Source organism: Trichomycterus rosablanca, chromosome 23 (genome assembly GCF_030014385.1).
Source record: "Trichomycterus rosablanca isolate fTriRos1 chromosome 23, fTriRos1.hap1, whole genome shotgun sequence".
Lineage (NCBI taxonomy): Eukaryota > Metazoa > Chordata > Actinopteri > Siluriformes > Trichomycteridae > Trichomycterus > Trichomycterus rosablanca.
Window position 1 is genome coordinate 9,105,824 of NC_086010.1, and position 23,115 is coordinate 9,128,938.

Below are 23,115 nucleotides of genomic sequence, written 5' to 3' on the forward strand. Positions count from 1 at the left end.
ACAGTCGAGAAAAGAAGCTTTCAGAGCAATAATTAAAACACTGGATTCCAGGTATGTCTTATGGGGAGAAAATACTTCAGTTGCTAAACCAACGTTATAAGCGAACTGGAAGTGGAGATATTTAAAGTTGTCCACTTTTCTACAACAGACCTGTGGTCAAGTTGTACAGTGGAGTTTGCAAACGTCATTTTATTTGTTAAAGGGAGAGCTAAGGGTAATTGTACAATACTTAAATATTAAATTAATATGAAATAAATTGTATTTATTGCAACAGTTTCACGCATACTGGTTTCATTATACAGGGTGGGCCATTTATATGGATACACCTAAATAAAATGGGAATGGTTGGTGATATTAACTTCCTGTTCGTGGCACATTAGTATATGGGAGGGGGAAAACTCCCATGGTCACCACCCGACCATGGCGGCCATTTTGGATCCAACTTTAGTTTTTTCAATGGGAAGAGTGTCATGTGACACATCAAACTTATTGAGAATTTCACAAGAAAAACAATGGTGTGGTTTTAACGTAACTTTATTCTTTCATGAGTTATTTACAAGTTTCTGACCACTTATAAAATGTGTTCAAAGTGCTGCCCATTGTGTTGGATTGTCAATGCAACCCTCTTCTCCCACTCTTCACACACTGATAGCAACACCGCAGAAGAAATGCTAGCACAGGCTTCCAGTATCCGTAGTTTCAGGTGCTGCACATCTCGTATCTTCACAGCATAGACAATTGCCTTCAGATGACCCCAAAGATAAAAGTCTAAGGGGGTCAGATCGGGAGACCTTGGGGGCCATTCAACTGGCCCACGATGACCAATCCACTTTCCAGGAAACTGTTCATCTAGGAATGCTCGGACCTGACACCCATAATGTGGTGGTGCACCATCTTGCTGGAAAAACTCAGGGAACGTGCCAGCTTCAGTGCATAAAGAGGGAAACACATCATCATGTAGCAATTTCAAATATCCAGTGGCCTTGAGGTTTCCATTGATGAAAAATGGCCCCACTATCTTTGTACCCCATATACCACACCATACCATAAATTTTTGTGTTCCAACAGTCTTGGAGGGATCTATCCAATGTGGGTTAGTGTCAGACCAATAGCGGTGGTTTTGTTTGTTAACTTCACCATTCACATAAAAGTTTGCCTCATCACTGAACAAAATGTTCTGCGTAAACTGAGGGTGCTGTTCCAATTTTTGTTTTGCCCATTCTGCAAATTCAGTGCGCCGATCTGGGTCATCCTCGTTGAGATGCTGCAGCAGCTGGAGTTTGTAAGGGTGCCATTTGTGAGTAGCTAATATCCGCCGAAGGGATGTTCGACTGATGCCACTCTCCAGTGACATGCGGCGAGTGCTACGCTGTGGGCTCTTGCTGAATGAAGCTAGGACAGCCACTGATGTTTTCATGCGTCCACATTTTGGCAAATCCAACACTGAACCAGTTTCACGAAACTTGGCAAGCAGTTTGCTAACTGTAGCATGGGAGATGGGTGGTCTCGTAGGGTGTCTTGCATTGAAATCTGCTGCAATGACCCGGGTACTGTGTTCACCAGACATCAACACAATTTCTATCCGCTCCTCACGTGTTAACCTCTGCGACATGTCAATGGCTGTAAACAAAGAGAAGCTTGTAAATAACTCATGAAAGAATAAAGTTACGTTAAAACCAAGCACACCATTGTTTTTTTTGTGAAATTCTCCATAAGTTTGATGTGTCACATGACCCTCTTCCCATTGAAAAAACTAAAGTTGGATCCAAAATGGCCGACTTCAAAATGGCCACCATGGTCACCACCCATCTTGAAAAGTTTTTCCCCTCCCATATACTAATGTGCCACAAACAGGAAGTTAATATCACCAACCATTCCCATTTTATTTAGGTGTATCCATATAAATGGCCCACCCTGTATATTGTGTCATTTTGTGGGGCCAAGGAAACCTTATAGTACTCAAAACCTTCATTATATACATTGTAATTTTAAAATTTTTTATATTCTATGTACTTATGACAGTAGAATAAGCCACAGACATATAAAAAGTCCCAGTCATACAAAAAAAAAAAATACAGTGATAAACCGTGAAACCATCAAAATCTTAAAAAATACCGTGATACAAATTTTTGGTCATACCGCCCTGCCCTAAATATAAGTAATATTACTAAAAGACGTAAGGGACAATACTAGTGCAAATTTCACCAGGTTTTATTATAAAAGACGTCATCATTGGTTGGGAAGATCTCGTGCAATCAAAAGCAAATATGGTTCAGGTAATGGAGCTTTTCGGGGACACTTTGTTTGGTTGTGAATAACAAGACTTAAAAGTAGCCAACTATTAAGACGTTTTTTACATTAAAATCAAAAGGATGTCTCATAACTCAGTGGCACTATTCAAATTTTTTAGGACTAATCTGCGGAACCCTTTTGATGATCAAGGCAACCATTGCTGTTTAGTACCTGCTGTTCTAAGCATGATTTTCTGTGCAAAAGCTATGAGTTCAACTATATATATATCAAGTAATCAACATAAGACGGAACTTGAACTTTTCAAACTGAAACTTTAAACTTTGAAGTGTCCGGCAGCAGTAACACCAGTCTCTTTGTCTCTTTTCATATGGACAGGCTTACGGAGGGGACGGAATATTCCAGAGAATCAGACGTGTGGCGTATGATGCCAGATCCACAATCATGGTGAGTCTGACCTTTGATATTATAGCATCCAAGGTGAAATACAACGTGGGCGGACAGTCCAGTGGCTGCAGGGCTGCACAGCAACATGGGTTCTCGGCTTGGTTTTTGCCTGGAGTCATTGTCTGTATAAAGTTTGGTATGAATAACTCACGTTTGCATAGAATTTGTCTTCCCACCTGCAGTAAACTGCCCCTAGGTGGTAAAGTTGTGTGCTCTGTCCAGTCTGCATTGCTTTATTGTCTTTTTTTATGTCCTAGTTATTGAAGATAAATGAATAAATGACCTTTTTGGTCTTATTCTTGTTATTGTAGCATGTGGATTAAGTTTTAGTGCAGTGTGGAGCTCATAATGACCTAGCACTATGATCTATAGCTCAGGATGTGCAGAGATGTGAAAGATAAAAAATATGGGATCAGTAGAAGCACTGCAATAAGAGCTTAGTTGTGTTTTTCTTGTGCCAGAGGTGTTAATAAATCATGCAACACTGGGCTTTTATACTGTGCATGTAATGTGTACACGCACACCGGCCACTTTACTGGGTTCACTTCTCTTCTAAGCACAGTGGGGACTGAAAGTCTAAACCTACACCCAAGAATTTTAATCTTTTGAAATCATATAATCAGTATTAATATGTGAGTGAAAAGTTGAATCTTTGGAAAAACTACAGTTATATAGTTTTCCCTGCTCATTGCAGGTTAATTCTTCAATAACCTTTTATCAGTGAAGAGTTTCTTACCACAGGCTGCTGTTAACCTCATGTTTGGTTAAAGCTTCTTTCAAAAAGCTCAAGAACACTCCTGTACATGCACTTATACCTACACAACACACACTATGATGTCATTACCATTATATTGTCATATAATGCTAAGAACAGTCCAAACAGTATCTGATCAGTATGGGTCTTATGGGTGTTGCCCTCCCCTCTCTCTTTTTATCAATGGAAAGGGGGTACTGAAGTGTACCAAGCAACATATGGGCTGCAGTTTGTAATTGTATACCCACAAAAGGCTCATATGGTGGGCATCGCTCATAGGCCATTGTATAGCCCCTCTAATCTTTAAAGATATTATGATGATGTGTATATAAATAGTATGACAATATACAACAGGACTTATTAATACATCCCGTCAATTTTGTTATGTTGACAATTTCGAGCTTGAATAATAAAAAAAAATCTATTTTTCTTGACAAATGTTGACTATTATTCAAATTCAAACAGTTTTGATTCGTCATTCTATAGAACTATTGAACACTGCAGGCCAAATTCCATTTGGTGCATTTCAAAGGGGTCAAGAAGGGTGTGCAAGCATCTTATTGTTACCAGGGACGTGTGTCCCAGCCATCATCAAGTCATCCTGTAAGTCTTTTGCAGTGACACAGGGCTTTTTCTTCCTTCTTCTAATAAGACTAAGGCCTCTGGATGAAATTTTGGGCATTCTGCCACAGCCAGGCAGGTTTGATATGTAAGCGGATTGGTTGCTTACACCTGGGTGTAAGGGTTGCCAAGTATTGATCATTTATTTACTTTCAGCCACTAGTCCAGTTCATAGTGCTTACAGAAAATGCTTCACTGCATTCCAATCCTGACCAGGGTGAAACGGCTATACAAAAAAGATTGTATTGTACTGTTTGTAAAAATGAATTCACTTAAAAAGTCATTTTGTCTTTGTGTGTGTGTCAGTCGGTCTTCCGCAGTTCCCCTGTGCTGGCATGCTTCCTGTTCGGCCTTCCTTTAGGCGTCATTAGTCTCATGTGCTACGGGATCTGCACTGCCGAGTCCGATGACGACACCGAGATGATGAAGAGAGAAGGGCTGACTGACGAGGAGGATGAGGAGGAGGAAGAAGAAAGACAGCGTCAGGCCCTCGAGGCTGCAGATGAAGACGAGGTAGAAGACGAGACAGAGGAAAAGAGCACAACACACAAAAAGCTTGATTAACGCACGGATGAATGAGAGAATAAGCGATGTAGACCTTTAACACGTGTCCGGTTTTCGATTTTCTGAGCCGCTCTGGTTTGATCGATTTTTCTGTTTGACTGAGTTTCTCTTAGTTTTTTTCCATGCAGCTGAAGTCAAAAGTTTACATACACTTGAAAGACACATAGATGACACGGCAGTCATGTGACACTATGGCCGATCGCCTTTTTTTTTTTTTTAGACCAAACAGCAGTGGTCTCTCAAAGGGAGTCATACAAAAAGTCATGATTTGCTCTACATGCCAACACATTCACCATACAGCATCCTCATTCAGCAACAATGAGGAGAAACCTAGACTGACCATCCCTCCCTAAGACACGATCAATAGTGCCTGTTGATTGGTCAGGCTAGTGTATTAGACTGCTGGGCCACCTGAATGGATATACATACATACAGCATTGCATTCTACTTGCCCATAGCTTACTTGCCCATGCCTGTAGTTTTTATACCCATAGAATTATAGTGATGGTTCGAATATATCTATTGATCTGCTGTGAACTACTAGTGGCTTAGAGGTTACCATGCAAATAAAGCAACAAGTGCCCCAATGGTTAAAGTCTTTGCTCAGGGGTCCAACTTGGCAGTGGCAGGTCTTGAACCATTAATCTTCTGATCACTAGTTCAGTACCTTTACCACTGAGCTACTACTGCTTTATTTAATGGGTTCAGACAAGCCAGCCCTATGTATGTGGGCAGAGACGTCACAGATCTCCATCACCAGGCTAGATTGTTTTAATCAGTTGGTCACAGTAAAAGCAGAGCTGCATTAGTCATTGACATCCCAGAGCAACCATGACATACATCTACCCTACAAGTGTATGTAAACTGCTTTTGACTTCAACTGTATACTGTAGTTGTATAATTCAATACTAATGGAATGGTTGGTTTTTTTGACTTGTTACATTTTAAGGTTTTCTTGAGGGGAGAGAGTGGGTGGGATGGGTATTTTTTGGGGGTGGGAGGAGAAACTACGCCAAATATTTGGACTAAGTGACTTTAAATCTTGAGCCACCTTTCATAGATTGTCCTGTATAGCAGTTGAGTCTGGTTTTTTATGTCTCCCAGTTCACTATACACTCTTGTTTTGATGCACTGATTTTATGTTATGCTCACTGTAGGTCTTAGCTTTATATTCTGTTGCCAAGTTTAACTATGCATTACATTGGCAGAAGTATGTAGACACCCCCCAAATGCTTGTGCATGATATTAGTCCTAAAAAATGCTCATTTACATGGAGTTAACGTCCCATCCATCCTGCATCCTACACTTTGCATAATGAGTCAGGCTCTAGGATTTGTAGAACTTTTAATGTTGCAATCCATCGAATGTCATGTGATTAAAATGCAGCTTTGGTTTGGACAGGCCTTGTACTAACCCAACCTAACTAAACCTAGACTGCCAAATTGTAAAGTTCTCCAGAGAACAAGTTTCTACTGCTTTACTCCAGTAGTCGTCTGCTCTTCACCACTGAAGTAAAACTGTTTAACCCTGGAAACCCAATCCAAAAGGTGCCTGACTAACAGATTTTATGCTTCTGTTGCTTCTGTTGAATGCAGACCATTTTACTCTCAATGTGCTTTATCACTGTCGCTCTGTGAGATTGTGTAGCCTTACCGATCCGCTTTATGGCTGAGCTGTTGTTGCTCCCGGACATTTCCACTTCAAAATATCCTTACTTTACCAGGGCAGAGAATCTACCAAGGTGGTGTTTTATGACATTGCAATGCTTAAATGTACTCATCTTTAGTGTGGCCTGTTCTACTGCCAATGTTGTGTATGGATATTATATAGATTATATATATTCTTGATTTTACCCACATGCTATTAGTGGGTGTGGCTTAATTAAAATACGCTACTAATTTCAAAGGGTGTTTATATACCTTCGGCCATGTAGTGTATTTAAATCAGCTGGGATGTTCAGGAAATATCCAGAAAACATCCAGAAAAGAAATGGAAGTGCTTATTGTAATATTACAGAGGTCATGACATAAATATACATATATGTACTGTTTTTATACTCCAAAACACACAACACATTTACTTTTCACACAATTGTTCCACTGTTTTGCTTGGATTTTTCTTCTGTATTTTACATATGAAGTTTGCTAACCTACTGCAGTTACACAATGTTAGTGATTACTGTCAATGACACACTTTTGGTATTTTTATTTGGGAGTGTTTCATTTTCCTCATTGCATTATGAATTAAATGATTATATTGGTTTTTTTTTTTTCAGTAATGTGTTTCATTGTAATTCCAAAAAATTTTTATCCTTAAAATAAAGTGAAGGTATCACCACCACTACATCTTATTTTTGTCTGCAGTCAAGGCAGTAACATACACTGATCAGCCATAATATTAAAATCATCTCCTTGTTTCTACACACTGTCCATTTTATCAGCTCCACTTACCATATAGGAGCACTTTGTAGTTCTACAATTACTGACTGTTGGCCATCTGTTTCTCTGCATGCTTTGTTAGCCCCCGTTCATTCTGTTCTTCAATGGTCAGGACTCTCCCAGGACCAACACAGAGCAGGTATTATTTGGGTGGAGGATCATTCTCAGCACTGCATTGACACAGAGATGGTGGTGGTGTGTTAGTGTGTGTTGTGCTGGTATGAGTGGATAAGACACAGCAATGCTGATAGAGTTTTTAAACACCCCACTGTCATTGCTGGACTGAGAATAGTCCACCAATCAAAAATATCCAGCCAACAGCGCCACGTGGGCAGTGTTCTGTGACCACTGATGAAGGTCTAGAAGATGACCAACTCAAACAGCAGCAATAGATGAGCGATCGTCTCTGACTTTACATCTACAAGGTGGACCAACTAGGTAGGAGTGTCTAATAGAGTGGACAGTGAGTGGACACGGTATTTAAAAACTCCAGCAGCACTGCTGTGTCTGATCCACTCATACCAGCACCATGTCAGTGTCACTGCAGTGCTGAGAATGATCCACCACCTAAATAATACCAACTCTGTGGTGGTCCTGACCGTTGAAAAACAGGGTGAAAGCAGGCAAAAAATATGCAGAGAAACAGATGGACTACAGTCTGTAATTATAGAACTACAAAGTGCTTCTATATGGTAAGTGGAGCTGATAAAATGGACAGTAAGTGTAGAAACGAGGTGGTTTTAATGTTATGGCTGATCAGTGTACTGTATATTGCTGTAAAACAATGTACTTCACAATTCTTATTGCTCTTGTTGGATATTTGTTGGAAATACAGTATTGAATATGTCACAATGAATGATTTCAGATAATTTAACAGAAAATTACACAACGTAAAGTGAGAACAATTAATTATTATTTATATATTATAGTATTATTAAACTCCAAAAACACGTGTAAAAACAAAGTAATTGTTCCTTTGTCTGGCTGAGCTGATGCATATCGTCAGCATTAAGTAAAAGTCAACATTATGTCTACAAATGACATATCCCTGGGCTCTATATATAAGGTTTTAAAACCTTTCCAATAAAATTTCATGGTCAGTTGTATTAAATGCTTAACTCAAGTCCAACAGCTCACAATCTGTTCGATCATTAAGCTCGCTTTGATCATTAAGCATGCTGGATGGCACTAAATTTGTACTACGATGCTTCAGGACCAAAAAACTACTTTGAAAATATGATGGCTGTTGGGCAACAGTTTTTCAATATTAGACAAAATCTTTTAGATTAGATGATTTGGTTTGTTTAGGACAGGCTTAACAATAGCTAGCTTACACACCTTAGGGGAAAGATGAATATGAGTGATGCATTTAATATATTTAGTAATACCCCCTTCCTTATTCAATTCATGACAATTTCAGTAATAGCGTAGGACATACTGAATCAAGTAAACATGTGCTTCATCTAGAGGAAAACCTCACGTGGTACAGTTTGCTATACCCAATGGGGCTAAACTCATCTGGCAGCATGTTGCTACAGACATTTTATATTAGATTTTCTTACTAAAGATGTTTAAAAAATCGTTCTTCCAGACCTCAAGGCATTTGTAATTCATTTGTCAGTTTAGACACTATATTACATTGCCGCTTAATACCTATTGCTGTCTATTACGTTTGAAAAATCAGCTGCTCTAGCTGAACTAAAGAAAAAACAACTATTATTAGATCAGTTCTTGGGTACAGTAAAAAAAATACAGGCTCTCAAACAAATGTCTAGGCAATAATGATGTTTTCCAGCTGGTACTGGGGTCTGCAAGCTTAGCTTATTATATCCATAATTACCCTGATACTAACCATTGTGATAAACGCCAAGGTTAGAGTTGATCCAACCCCTATTTGCAAAAAGGTTGAGCCATTTTGTAAAATGCAATAAAAACAAGAGTCATTCATGCTGAGTCAAAGGTTTATAGAATAATTAGGGTACATGCTACATGCTACACTATCATAACTGGGTATAAAAGGAGATCATTGAAATAATTTAGGGTTACCATATTTAAGATTGTGAAAAGGCTCAGGAGTACTTTGCAAAACTCTTGTGACTTAACACAGTCCACCGCTGCATCAATAAATACATACTGAATCTTTCTTATGCAAAAATTAAGCTATACCCCAGAACTCAGGCCAGATCTGTCTCCAATCAAAAATGTTTTATGCTTCATGAAGAGGACAACCAGACAACGGCAACCACAGATTGTTGAGCAGCTGAAGTCTTGTATCAAGCAGGAATGAGCAGAAATTGTACTTGCAAAGCTGCAGTAATTAGTGTCCTCTGTTCCTAAATGATTAAAAAGTGTAATTAGTGTAAAAACACGCACTAGCACACCAGAGCTGGGCTCTCGAATATATCGTATCGAGTCTCAGCTCTGCCTGCCGGCTGGACTGAGCAGCCACATGAACAACGATTGGCCTGTTGTTCATATAAGGTGGGGTATTGAGCCGAATAGGGACTCTCTCATGACTGATGCAACTGGGCTGATTGATGGCGCCTGCACAGACACGGGGAGAGAGTGCGGATCAGGGTGTGTCTCCGTACGCAGAGCTGGTCCGCGGCTGTTCTCATCTGGTGTAGGTGACAAAATGCATACGGCAGCTGCCCATGTGTCGGAGGGGGCGTGGGTTAGCTTCGTTCTCCTCAATCGGAGCAATCGGCATTAGTGGAGAGAAGCATGACGCAACTGGGCAATTGGACGCGCAAAAAGTCGGGAGAAAAAGGGGAGAAAATGCATAAACAAAATATATATACAAAAATGTCATTAATAGTAAAGGTGATAGATCAAAAAGGTAAACGTCCCCGTTTTTTTAGTATATAGGCATTAGATTAAAACATTTGTTCACGTTTACAATTAAGTTGGTGAGTAAAAACATTGGAAATTTTTTCTTTCTACCTTTGTCAGTTAAATATAGATACAAAATCACATTTTGTTATATATTAAAAAGGTGGGAAAAAAATAAGTTCACCCTTCCTACTCTATCAATTATAAAGAGAGTATTATAATACAAGTATTATAATCTAATTATAATTAGAAGCCAGGTGTTACTTAACTTACTTATAACTTACTTAAGGATAAATCTATCAAGAAGTGTGATTACCTCTTTAAAAGCAGAACCTTTGACAGCCTGGTGATCTGGGGCACTGAGATATGTGTGTACATCATGCCCAGAAGAAATGTCATTAGCCATAACCATAAGCCAGAAAATAAATTGCTGCTTATCAGTCTGGGAAAGGGTTTTAAGGCCATCTTCAAGCTAATTTACCGTTCTATCATACGGAGGATTGTTTTCAGATGGTGAGCTTTCCAATCTTCCCAGGAGTTCCAACAATTTCAGTTCAAGTTCAGACCCAAGAACTAGATACCCTGTAAACAAATTAAATAAATAAAAAACTAAATAAATACTGAACAAGTATGGCTTTCATGGAAAAGTGGCTGAACAAACACACCTCTCTCCCAAATTATAATTATGCCAGCCATAAAAGTAATGTCATGGGCATGATGCTGTAACTCATGCTCCCTGCCAATCTTTACAGAAGGTGGGCCTTTTACATTGTGTATTTGTGCTTTATGTGGCTCTGTACCTTTATTCGATCACAGTGCAGACAATGGGTCTGTTCGAAAACCTAGTGAGCTGCCTCGCTGTCTTACTGCCCGCATAGGCAGCTACCTAAGTAGAGAGGATTCTAATAATTCATTGACTTATAAGGCAGATTATTCGAACACGCTACTTAGAGCGCGATTCCATCAGTTTTCGTTTACTAAGCTAACACAGTTAGCCTCATGCCATTCAAACCAATGGGATGAGGTGGCACAACGCGCTAGCATGTCAACTAACAAGCCCGAATTTGCAATAATAACTTACTCAATAATTTATTTACGTTTGAAAATAACTTGCACCGTCCGCCATAGTTTTTATTGTTTTGTGAGAAAAGTTGTGCTGCACTGAATGCTGGGATTGCCTTCACCGCTAAGTCAGCATCTGATGCTCCCTTGTAATTCTGTCACGTTCAGATTCAAGGTGGCTTATCAGGGAGCATTTTAAGGCATCTAAGAATTCGAACAGCCTACTTCTTGGGAGCACGTGTAGGATGACGTAAAATGCCTTCGAGAGCTCACTAGGTTTTCGAACACGCCCAATATTTTCTGCATGTTGGTCGAAGCCTGCATGCAGAAAATATTGGGTGTGTTCGAAAACCTAGCGAGCTCTCGACAGCATTTCACTTCCGGATTGGAAGTTGGTAAAATATTGCACAGAAACATGGTAGTATGGCTGCTCTAAATTACTTCTGGGTAAGGGGAACTGAATGTATGGTCACAACACATTGGTGCGCTGTCAGGGGTATACCTCTGCTTTAATAATAACCTTGACCTGAATAAAGCAGTTAGGGAAAATTAATAAGTTCATTTTGGTAAGTTGCTGTGGCGTATGTGAATTAAAGCACTCCTTGGTATTGAAAGTAATTATTGTTGGGTTGTAATTGAATCACAAACCCTCCACCCCCCAACAAACAATAAATTACTATTGACTATTGAGGTTAATCGTTAGGAAGTGGGTTTGTTTTTAGCCAAGGGTTAATGCTGAGGTGGGTCAACAAAGAGAGAACTAGTGCTTGAAAGTGGCTAAGGAATTCTGTTACAGGTGAGCGGAGTGAATTAATCATGGCAGGTTTGTGCTGCAGGGAGTTTACAGATTAGACTTCAGTTAAAGTAATATTTTATCAACCTTGAACCAGCCTTCATTATCACATTATCGGCTTGCTGAAAATAAATAACCCACAGAGGGCCTGTGGGTTTTTCTGGGCTTTGCACAATACTTCCTCAAATAGGTGTGAGGTCTGGTGTGGACTTAGTAGATGATTGTAACACTTGAGACAAATAATTAGGTTTAATTCCAGAAGAAGTGCATCAATAAATCAGGTTTTAACAAAGATTGGTTGGCATAATTATTAGTTAATAGAAATAATAATTTGTACCACTGTACCACGTGAGGTATTCCTCTAGATGAAATAATAAGTACATACATTTCTAAGAATGACAATTCAAGACTCCAAATACTGAAATAAGTATTCATTTGTACCTGCAACAACAAAGTAAGCTTATTATTTTATTAGCAATTTGTAAGCCAGTTAGGTATTAGAAATTGAAAGGGGATGTGAAACCATTTCATAGGTCCATGTAAACAAACTGATATATATATACACCGATCAGCCATAACATTAACACCACCTCCTTGTTTTTACACTCAATGTCCATTTTATCAGCTCCATTTACCATATAGAAGCACTTTGTAGTTCTACAATTACTGACTGTAGTCCATCTATTTCTCTACATACTTCTTTAGCCTGCTTTCACCCTGTTCTTCAATGGCCAGGCCCCCCATAGGACCACCACAGAGTAAGTATTATTTGGGTGGTGGATCCTTCTCAGCACTGCAGTGACACTGACACCAGTTACACTGGTGTTAGTGTGTGTTGTGCCGGTATGAGTGGATCAGACACAGCAGTGCTATTGGTGTTTTTAAATACCGTGTCCACTCACTGTCCACTCTATTAGACACTCCTACCTAGTTGGTCCACCTTGTAGATGTAAAGTCAGAGACAATCGCTCATCTTCTAGACCTTCATCAGTGGTCACAGGACGCTGCCCATGGGGCAGTGTTGGCTGGATATTTTGGTTGGTGGACTATTCTCAGTTCAGCAGTGACAGTGAGGTGTTTAAAAACTCCATCAGCACTGCTGTGTCTGATCCACTCATACCAGCACAACACACACTAACACACCACCACCATGTCAGTGTCACTGCAGTGCTGAGAATGATCCACCACCTAAATAATACCTGCTCTGTGGGGTCCTGACCATTGAAGAACGGAAAGGGGGTTAACAAAGCATTCAGAAAAACAGATGGACTACAGTCAGTAATTGTAGAACTACAAAGTGCTTCTATATGGTAAATGGAGCTGATAAAATGGACAGTGAGTGTAGAAACAAGGAGGTGGTTTTAATGTCATGGCTGATCGATGTATATAGATGTTAGAGCAGTCACTAGCTTGGCCAGTGTTTTATAGTAATAGCAAAATACACCAGGCTTTCTTTGCTTTTTTGGAAGACAGTGATAAGTGTTGAGTGGTATCTCCTGGGTAAAAAAAAAATTTGTGGAATGACTTTTTACTGAGTAGAAATATACTATCCTGTCTTTTTCTTTCCTGTTTCACTCTGTCCTTCTACCTTTGGCAGTAATTCTCTGGAGTTTAAGGTCTTCTTGGATAAGATAGTGTCTCAGCCAGTCAGAAACTACTTTTTTATCACTAGTCTGAGCCATCATGACATTCTCAAACTTTCAGACTCAGGACACATTTCTTCATTTTTTTTTTCAGTTATAATGCTCACACAGTGCAGAAGGATAAATCAACACATTCTTTTTTACTGTCTAAACTATGGAAGATAAACACTAATGGCATAGGATTTTTTTTGCTCTTTCCTTTATATGAAAGCTTTAAGCAATTTGCTACCTTGTCACTGTTGTGATAAGGTGTGTGTACACTGATCAGCCATAACATTAAAACCACCTCCTTGTTTCTACACTCACTGTCCATTTTATCAGCTCCGCTTACCATATAGAAGCACTTTGTAGTTCTACAATTAATGACTAACAAAGCATGCAGATAAACAGATTGACAGTCAGTAATTGCAGAACTACAAAGTGCTCCTATATGGTAAGTGGAGCTGATAAAAAGGACAGTGAGTGTAGAAACCAGGAGGTGGTTTTAATGTTATGGCTGATCGGTGTAATGTATGCTTTTAAGCATGGCCCCTAGTTCTCAATTGCTTGCATTGTATACTATCACAATTGTAAGTCGCTTTGGATAAAAGTGTGTGCTGTATCTGTTAATGCTGTAAATGTACTTGTATCATCTTTTTTTAATACATAAAAAGTTGTTTTTAATACATAAAATCTTCTTTCTTTTTTAATTTTGGTTGTGTGTTTTTATTTAACGTTAATTCTTATTTTTGTTGCATTCAATCATTTTTATTGTCATTTTTGTTGCATTGTAACAAATAACTGTAAAATAAATTAAAATTTCCATTTGTTTTTTATTTGTTTTTTTTTTGCAATTTTTGCCTGCAATTTAGTTTTTAGTGTTGTATTTTTGTGGACTTATCTTATAAACCTTTTTGTTAAGGTTTTTTTTTAATGCTACTTTGTCACCTAATAAATTCGACATACATACAACATACACAAAATAGTCCACCAAAATGACTATACACCACCTAACTCTTATATTATCCAATGCCTTGCATATACAACTATTTACATACAGTAAGTCCCTGTTTTAGTCCAATTGTATTATGGTGGGCGTTTCCCCAAAATCCACCAACACCACATTGGCCCAGCGCAGTGGTCGCTGACTGATGTTTCTCTAAGGGCTGATGCCTCTTATATCGCCTCCAGCATCTGTTTCCTTGCCTGGCGAGTGCTTTTCTTTGTCTGGCCATTTTTTTTCTTCAGGCAACTCACCATGAGCTGGCATGGCTGCTTGTGTCAGAATCAAACCTCACTGACACTCTCCTGGCTACCTCTAATGTAGCCTTGTCACAGCCATCAGCACATGCAGTTTTTGTATTGTAACTGCTGATGAATGCCACCACCATCACTTCAGCATGCTGTTGCTTTTCCTACAGTGTGTTGGGGCTGAAGATGCACAGTTGTTGCAGGTGGGTGGGCCACTCTGCCCAAAGACAGTAGTCTAGGATCAAGCTTTCATTGGTGGTGAGCTGGCCGAATTCCTACCCCTGTTGATGCCCACGCTGGTTAGACTGGCCTTTTGTTATGTGTCAGTGGCTATGCAGTGGAGATAATAGCATCTGTCAGCATACCTGTCCACTCGGAAATGGACCTGTCAGCTTAGCTTGTATCTGTCACTCGATAGTATCACACTTCAAATATTGATAATACCAGCTCCTATAAAAGAAAGGTCAGATTATGTGTATTATGTCCAAAGATACCACAGTTGGTGCAGCATATGTTTATTTTCATATATATTAATAAGGGTTTTTGAAAAATAGAATGTTGTGGATGCCTGACTGTCAGCTTGTTGACCCCATTCCAAAACAATGGGTTTTTAATATACACTGGGGGCCAAAAGTGTAAGACAACTAATGAAAAGTGTAAATACAAAAAAATAAGGTCACATTTATTGGGTTTTGTGTCAGGTGATCACGTATCCTTTAATAATCCACTCCGACAGTCAATTGAAGGAGAAATGGAAGCAATGATTATAGTGCATGACCCTGCATTTTGGCTAGTGGGTGTGCTTCAGAAATAGAATGATAGGTTAATCAAACCAGTTTGAGCTTATAAAGTAATAAAAGTCCACCATAATTCAGCCAGCGGTCAATTCCATAACACTGTGTACCAGGTTTCTTCATTTCAAAAACAACAGTCTGATCAGCAGTTCTCTTGATTGCTTTTTCTCAGCCTCACCAGTTCTGCAGGTAAACATCACTTGTAATGGTAGGCCAGCTGGACCAGCAGGGAGATACAGGCCTGCATGGTGCAAGTTTCTTAATGAAATGGCCTGGTTAAAGAACATTTTCTAGATGGGGTGCTTGGGTGGCACAGTGGTTCCAAACAGATACAACTCGCCATGCCCTGTAGTCAGGACAGATAAGGAATCTGCTTGAGAACCCAGCAGTGACAGCCTGGTGGAGCTAGGATTTGAGCTATAAACCTTGTGATTGTTAGTTTAGAGCCTAAAGCAGAGCCACTGAAGATACAATAAGTTGTTTGTATTTGGGAACTATGTGAGTAGAAATTAAATGGCTGGATTTTAGAAAGCTACTTCCTTTAATGCAGGTTCTGATGGGCATGAAATAAACAAATATTTACACACACACACACACACACACACACACACACACACACACACACACATATATATATATATATATTTACTGATCAGCCATAACATTAAAACCTTGTTTGTCCATTTTATCAGCTCCACTTACCATATAGAAGCACTTTGTATTTCTACAATTACTGATTGTAGTCCATTTGTTTCTCTGCATGCTTTGCTAGACCCCTTTCATGCTGTTCTTCAATGGTCAGGACCCCCACAGGACCATCACAGAGCAGGTATCATTTAGGTGTTGGATCATTCTCAGCACTGCAGTAACACTGACATGGTGGTGGTGTGTTAGTGTGTGTTGTGCTGGTATGAGTGGATCAGACACAGCAGCGCTGCTGGAGTTTTTAAATACCGTGTCCACTCACTGTCCACTCTATTAAACACTTTTACCTAGTTGGTCCACCTTGTAGATGTAAAGTCAGAGACGATCACTCATCTATTGCTGTTGTCTAGACCTTCATCAGTGGTCACAGGACGCTGCCCACTGGGTGCTGTTGGCTAGATATTTTTGGTTGGTGGACTATTCTCAGTCCAGCAGTGACAGTGAGGTGTTTAAAAACTCCATCAGCGCTGCTGTGTCTGATCCACTCACACCAGTACAACACACACTAACACACCACCACCATGTCAGTGTCACTGCAGTGCTGAGAATGATCCACCATCTAAATAATACCTGCTCTGTAGTGGTCCTGGGAGAGTCCTGACCATTGAAGAACAGAATGAAAGGGTGCAACAAAGCATGCAGAGAAACAGATGGACTACAGTCTGTAATTGTAGAACTACAAAGTAAGTGTAGCTGATTAAATGAACAGTGAGTGTAGAAACAAGGAGGTGGTTTTAATGTTATGGCTGATCATATATTATATATACTGTACATTCATCTATGAGGGCTTAATGCCTTTTTAGCAATATCACTAATTAACTCCCATAAACACACACACATTGGCTGGTTAAAATTGCCCCTAGATATAAGTGAGTGACTGGGTAATACTGATTAAGTAAGTGAGTAATACTCATCCGATTGCAGGTGTATTCCAGCCTTGTGCCAATTTTTTTCCATGTTGTGCCAAACCCATCAGGTTTCTAAGTACAATAAAGCAGTTATTAATTGTAAATGCTGAATAAATTAGGCTCTTGGTCCTAAACAAGCTGATAATAGTGACCAATTTGTACCAATTTGTTTAAAATTGGTACAAGGGCAAAGGCAATGAGCCAGAAACACTGAGGCTTTTAAATCACAAACACAGCCCAAGCAGAGCTTTATCCACTCAAACTGCACTTGCCAGTTTGTGTAAAAGCAAAGAAAATCTGTTTTACAGCATAGTGTGACAACAGAGATTGTTGAAGAGAAGTTTATGACAAAAAATAGCACTTAGATAAGCATGAAAATGACTTTTTCCTGTGGATTCAGTTATGCTTTAACACAAATATTTGTTCATGATGCTTCCGATAGAATTAACATTTACACCCACAACATGAGGCAGATGCTGTTTTTCAGAGGAACTAACACAAGTACTTTCCTCAGTAAACTTTTTCCACTTGAGTATAAATAGTCTATGAGCATCATATCAATACAAGTCTGTGAGGAAGCTGTATGGGTTGGGAAATATAAAATTGTAAAAAAGAAAGAAAGAAAATATGTTTATTCAACCACCTACAGATCCTAGATCAATGTTTTACTTGGGTTCTGAGGTGTGGGTTAAGTCAAGCCAGACTTAAGGCTTAATAATATAAGTAACAAATCATCACATGACTTGTTCTTTCAAGTATTTAGTGCTGGTCCTTGTGCTTTGTTCTCTAGTATCATTATTTTAAATCTGACATGTGCAGCTACAGGAAGCCAGTGGAGGGCTCATAGCAGTGGGTTGATGGGAGAGTAGTTGGGTAGGCTAAATGACTGAATAATTGAAACGTATTCTTATATATGTATTTTTTATGCGTTTTTCTCCCATTTTCTCACAATTTAGTGTAGTCAATTTGTCTTCCGCTGCTGGGGGATCCCCAATGTTTTGCAGTTGAGGTGGGTATATTGCTGCTCACGCCTCCTCTGACCCACACACAGCCCTTAACGGAACCCTTTTCCACCCATGCACTCTGCACAGGAGTCCTTACACAGCGTTTGAAGACCACGCTAACATATTCCGGTCATTCCCTCCCTGCAGGCACTGCCAGTTATGCCTGCTAGATGGTGTCCAGCCGACCGGTGGCAACGCCGAGTTTCGAACCCGAGGAGTTCAGAATCTTGGTGCTGGTGTGCTAGCGGAATATCCCGCTGCGCCACCTGGATTTTTTTAATCCAGTCCAGACATTCTAGATAGGGTTGATGTCAGCCTGATTTAACCATAACAAAACCAGTATTAATAAGTGTTTCTTTTATTGTTCTGCATAAATACCCAATCACATCAAAGGCTTAAGGATTTTTAAATAATATTTCTTGTCCATTATTTCATCATCTTTAGCTTTAAACAATGAAATCCTGTCTATGCTGTGTAGGCTGTTTCTGAACCATGAAATTGCAGTAGAATTTTAACTAGAAGATGTAAGGAAATCCAGCTAAACATTAACAGCTACATTTTATTTTGGGTTTATGAGTCACGGTGGGTTCTTTCTGTGCAGAGTCTGCGTGGGCTGCGTATCCTCTGGGAGCTCCGGTTTCTGCCAACAGTCCAAAAAACAAGCAGTCAGGTTAATTGAAGACATTGAATTGCCCTATAGGTGAATGGGTGTGTGTATGTAATTCCTTGCACCCATTGAAAAGCTGGGATAGGCTCCAGCACCCCCCCTAACCTGACGCAACCCTAATTGGATAAGCAGCTAAGAAAGTGAGTGAGTGAGTGAGTGAGTCACTGATGGCAGGTGTACACTAGATTCTATTTAACATGAGTTTAAATGTGGTTTATTCTGAACCCAGTTACATGCCCAATTATAGAAGAGTGTGCACACATGCCACCAGGTTGTTATTTTTCTTCCTCCTACACTAAAATGTTTTGATTGGTTATCACTTCATTTAATAGGTTGCAAATTCGCAAGGTTCTGATAATGAATCTTTTAATTTACATTACAAAAAGGGATGTGTAAACTTTCTACATCCACTGTACAATGTTCTTTACAAGTACAGTAGACCCTTGACTTACGAATTTAATTGGTTCCGAAGGGCTGTTCTTAAGTCAAAATGTTTGTTAGTTAAACCTATTTTTCCCATAAGAAATAATGTAAATAGAATTAATCTGTGCTAGACCTCCCAAACCACCCCCTTACCAAACCTTTCTAATGTCTTAAATGCTCTTTTTTTGTTATAAATACAAGTAAATCTTAAATTATAAAATATACATTCCTGTAATAAACAATAATAAACAACAATACACAGTAGTAGTACTGTACTGTACATAAAAAACACACATCACATTTCAGTACAGTACGTGTGCTGTACCATATACTATAATAAATTTCCTTCTTTTTTTTATATAAAATGTATCTACCAGAAACAACAATAACTCTCATATTTCTCTATTATTTCCTTCTTTATTTCAGTAGTGTTGTATTTTGTAGGTGTAATTGCACAAAAGAAAGAATACTTTACTCAGCGATTTCCTTCTTCTCTCTCACTCACTGTCCCTCTGTCTGATAAACAGTGACAGCTACTGCCAGGAGTAATTATACAACAACAAATAATAATAGATTTGTTCATTTTCTCACCACTTCGCTTTCTCTGCACCTTATTTGGGGCCATTTTAATATAAAATTTTACAAAATATAAAGAAAACACCGAAAAAACACTGTCCGCTGTCCGAATGTTCGCTCCCTGTATATACAGTAAGTCTTTGGGTTGCGGTGGACTCGACATATGGCGTTTTGTGGTTACATCGCCATCTCCTATAGATTTATTAAGAAAGTCTTGTTCCGTCAACTTGTTCATGACATCAGTGTTTCGCGAATTTCGGTTCGTACGTTAAGTTGAAAAAGATCGCTCGTAATCCATAGACACATTTGCCATTTTTACATTTGTGATATAATCACATCAAATGGGACCTAAAGCATAAAATCCATTCTCTGCGCAGATGTGCAGCACAAAAAAAGTTTAAACTTCAGTTACCTATGAGATCTCCAGTGACTGAATACAAAGTCTTTTTTTTTCAGTTTTTTTAAGCCTCCAATTGAACTACAGCTTCCTTTTATGCGATTCCAAAAAGAACAGCACTTTTAAACAAGTACAAAGTCTGAACAACACAGGCTTCTCTTTCCCTCGCATTTTAAAATAACTTGTTTTTCAAAAATCTCTTGTGTGTGTGATGTTTTTCCACTGACGCACTCTATGGAGACATTGCTCATGTAAGTGTTTTGGTTTTTGAAGAAAAAAAAAAAAGCAATTTTGGCTTTTTCCTCATGAAAAACAAAGCATGTGGTAGCTGTAACGATGCCCAAAAATATGAAATAAAAATAAATAAAAATATGAATAAAACAGAAAATCTTGCCTCTAATTGTCTTCAAATTACTACTTTGAAAAAGTGTTTTTATTGTGTCCCAGAGGCTATAAATTAACAAGTCCCAAGGGTTTCGATTTGGCGGAGGCTCAGAAACTTGGGTTTCTTAATTGCAGGAAAAGAAAACATGTTTTGAGTAAAAAAAGCTTTTGTGTTTTTTGGATGTTTAAGTAGCAAATTAAGTAGTACAGAAAATATGGAACATTTTGTAAAATGCAGTAAAACAAATATGTGTGATTTTTTACATTTCTTGAGACACCCTGACCCTTGAGTATCACAGCGTTCTATTACACTAGCCCACCACAGCTGAGATTTGGGTTTGAATTACAGTGGGTGCTATTGGCCAGCCGGGCACTTACACAGACATGATTGGCTATCTCCAAAGGAGATACGATGGATAGGCACCCTGGCTGGGGTGGATTGCTGCCTTGCGCCCAGTGTTTCTGTGCAAAACGGACACACCGTGACCCTGAAAGAAATATAATTCTTATCAGTTAATTGTATGTTGTAAATATAAACATTTTGTATCTGATGTCTGCAACTCCCTTATACCCTGACTAGAAGGTCATTTCACACATATACTTGGATCATTATACACCGATCAGCCATAACATTAAAACCACCTCCTTGTTTCTACACACATTGTCCATTTTATCGGCTTCACTTACCATATAGGAGCACTTTGTAGTTCTACAATTACTGACTGTAGTCCATCTGTTTCTCTGCGTGCTTTGTTAGCCTCCTTTCATGCTGTTCTTCAATGGTCAGGACTCTCCCAGCACCACTACAGAGCAGGTATTATTTGGGTGGTGGATCATTCTCAGCACTGCAGTGATACTGACATGGTGGTGGTGTGTTAGTGTGTGTTGTACTGGTATGAGTGGATCAGACACAGCAGCACTGATGGAGTTTTTAAACACCTCACTGTCCCTGCTGGACTGAGAATAGTCCACCAACCAAAAATATCCAGCCAAAGTGCCCTGTGATAGCATTCTAGACTGATGAAGGTCTAAAAAATGACCAGTTCAAACAGCAGCAATAGATGAGCGATCGTCTCTGACTTTACATCTACAAGCTGGACCAACTAGGTAGGAGTGTCTAATAGAGTGGACAGTGAGTGGACACGGTATTTAAAAACTCCAGCATCATTGCTGAGTCTGATCCACTCATACCAGCACAACACACACTAACACACCACCACCATGTCAGTGTCACTGCAGTGCTGAAAATGATCCACCACCTAAATAATACCTGTTCTGTGGTGGTCCTGACCATTAAAGAACAGGGTAAAAGCAGGCTAAAAAGGTATGCAGAGAAACAGACAAACTACAAAGTGCTCCTATATGGTAAGTGGCGCTGATGAAATGGACAGTGAGTGTAGAAACAAGGAGGTGGTTTTAATGTTATGGCTGATCAGTGTAAGGTGAGAACATTTCCTTATCTGCTAGTATGCAGTTGCATTAGTGTTGCCATGTTTGAGTAAAAACTGCAATAAACTGTGCCCCCCCCCCCTCCCCCCAATATATTTTTTCAAAAGAAGCTACAGGTCAATTAAAATCTGTCTGCATGCTTCAACTGGCCTGCAATCTGGACCTTGGACTGTTAGGAGTTCCACCAGGCTGGTTTTATCATTAGACCTTGCATTGGAACATTCTGGCGACACCTGGTGGAGCCAAAGGGATCATCAGCCCAATTCCCCAGCCAATAGATCTCTCCCAGTGCTGATTGAGCTCACCTGTTCCCAATTAACTCCTCATTCCCCAGCCTTCATAAGGCTCTGACTTTCCACCACTCTTCACCAGATTGTCTGATGATACCAGTTTGAAAGACTGCTCAGATCTCTTGGGTTTGTGAACTTTTCTACAGCTCTGTGCTTCCCCTGGATTTCTGGTGTTCCTTGTTCCTGGCTCCAGTGCTTCCGCCGGTTTCTCCTGCCTTCTACCTGGATTCACCTGGCTCCAACTCTGCCACCGATCCTCCTGCCGGCTGTCTGGTTCCATCCGCCTCCTGCTCTACTGCTGCCTTCTCCGACCATCCTCCCAGTCCCTCCTGCCTCCAGCACTCCTGCCGGTTCTCCCTGCCTTCTCCTTGGTTCCTGCTCATCTCCTCCCTCTTCCCTGCTCAGCGGTTTGATCACCCCTGCTGCCGCTCCCTAGTGCCACTGGTTTATTTTTGTTTAATAAATAAACTCATTGACTTAATCTCTGTGTCTGTGGTTGGTGTTCGCTTTGTGGTTCCTAACAAACCTTATTGGCCTAGTGCCAACCTTAACATGGACATACCTAATTTAGTGTCTGTTTTGGCTCCAGATTAATCATTTGGATATAAATCACTTCGTGTTTATGTGGAAATTGCTGCCCCAGGTGTGAAATGTGGTTAAGAAGAGATGACTTTCCATCACTGACCCAGGATCTCATACCAGGATGGTAATTTGGTGGGTTGTCTGGGGGCATCAGGATATCTATGCATTGTAATCTGGTCTTGTAATTACGCAAGTGTAAATGAAGGTCACGCGAAAATAAGGGTCACACATTTCAGTAATTACTCAATTAAGGTTTGAGTAAATAAACTCTTTCTCTCGGCACCTCTTTAATCTGCAATCAG

The 23,115-nt window shown here is 39.6% G+C and overlaps 1 protein-coding gene across 1 annotated transcript in view; it reads left to right on the forward strand.

Annotated features, from left to right (window-relative positions):
* The window catches only part of tmx3b (thioredoxin related transmembrane protein 3b), a 61,199-nt gene extending 38,487 nt beyond the window's left edge, over window positions 1-22,712 (forward strand). The window contains exons 15-17 of the mRNA XM_062985350.1: window positions 2,629-2,697; window positions 4,379-4,585; window positions 22,378-22,712. Coding sequence (XP_062841420.1) covers window positions 2,629-2,697; window positions 4,379-4,585; window positions 22,378-22,644 — 543 coding nt within the window. The 3' untranslated portion in view covers window positions 22,645-22,712. The remainder of the gene's footprint in view (window positions 1-2,628; window positions 2,698-4,378; window positions 4,586-22,377) is intronic.
* Window positions 22,713-23,115: the final 403 nt, after the last annotated feature.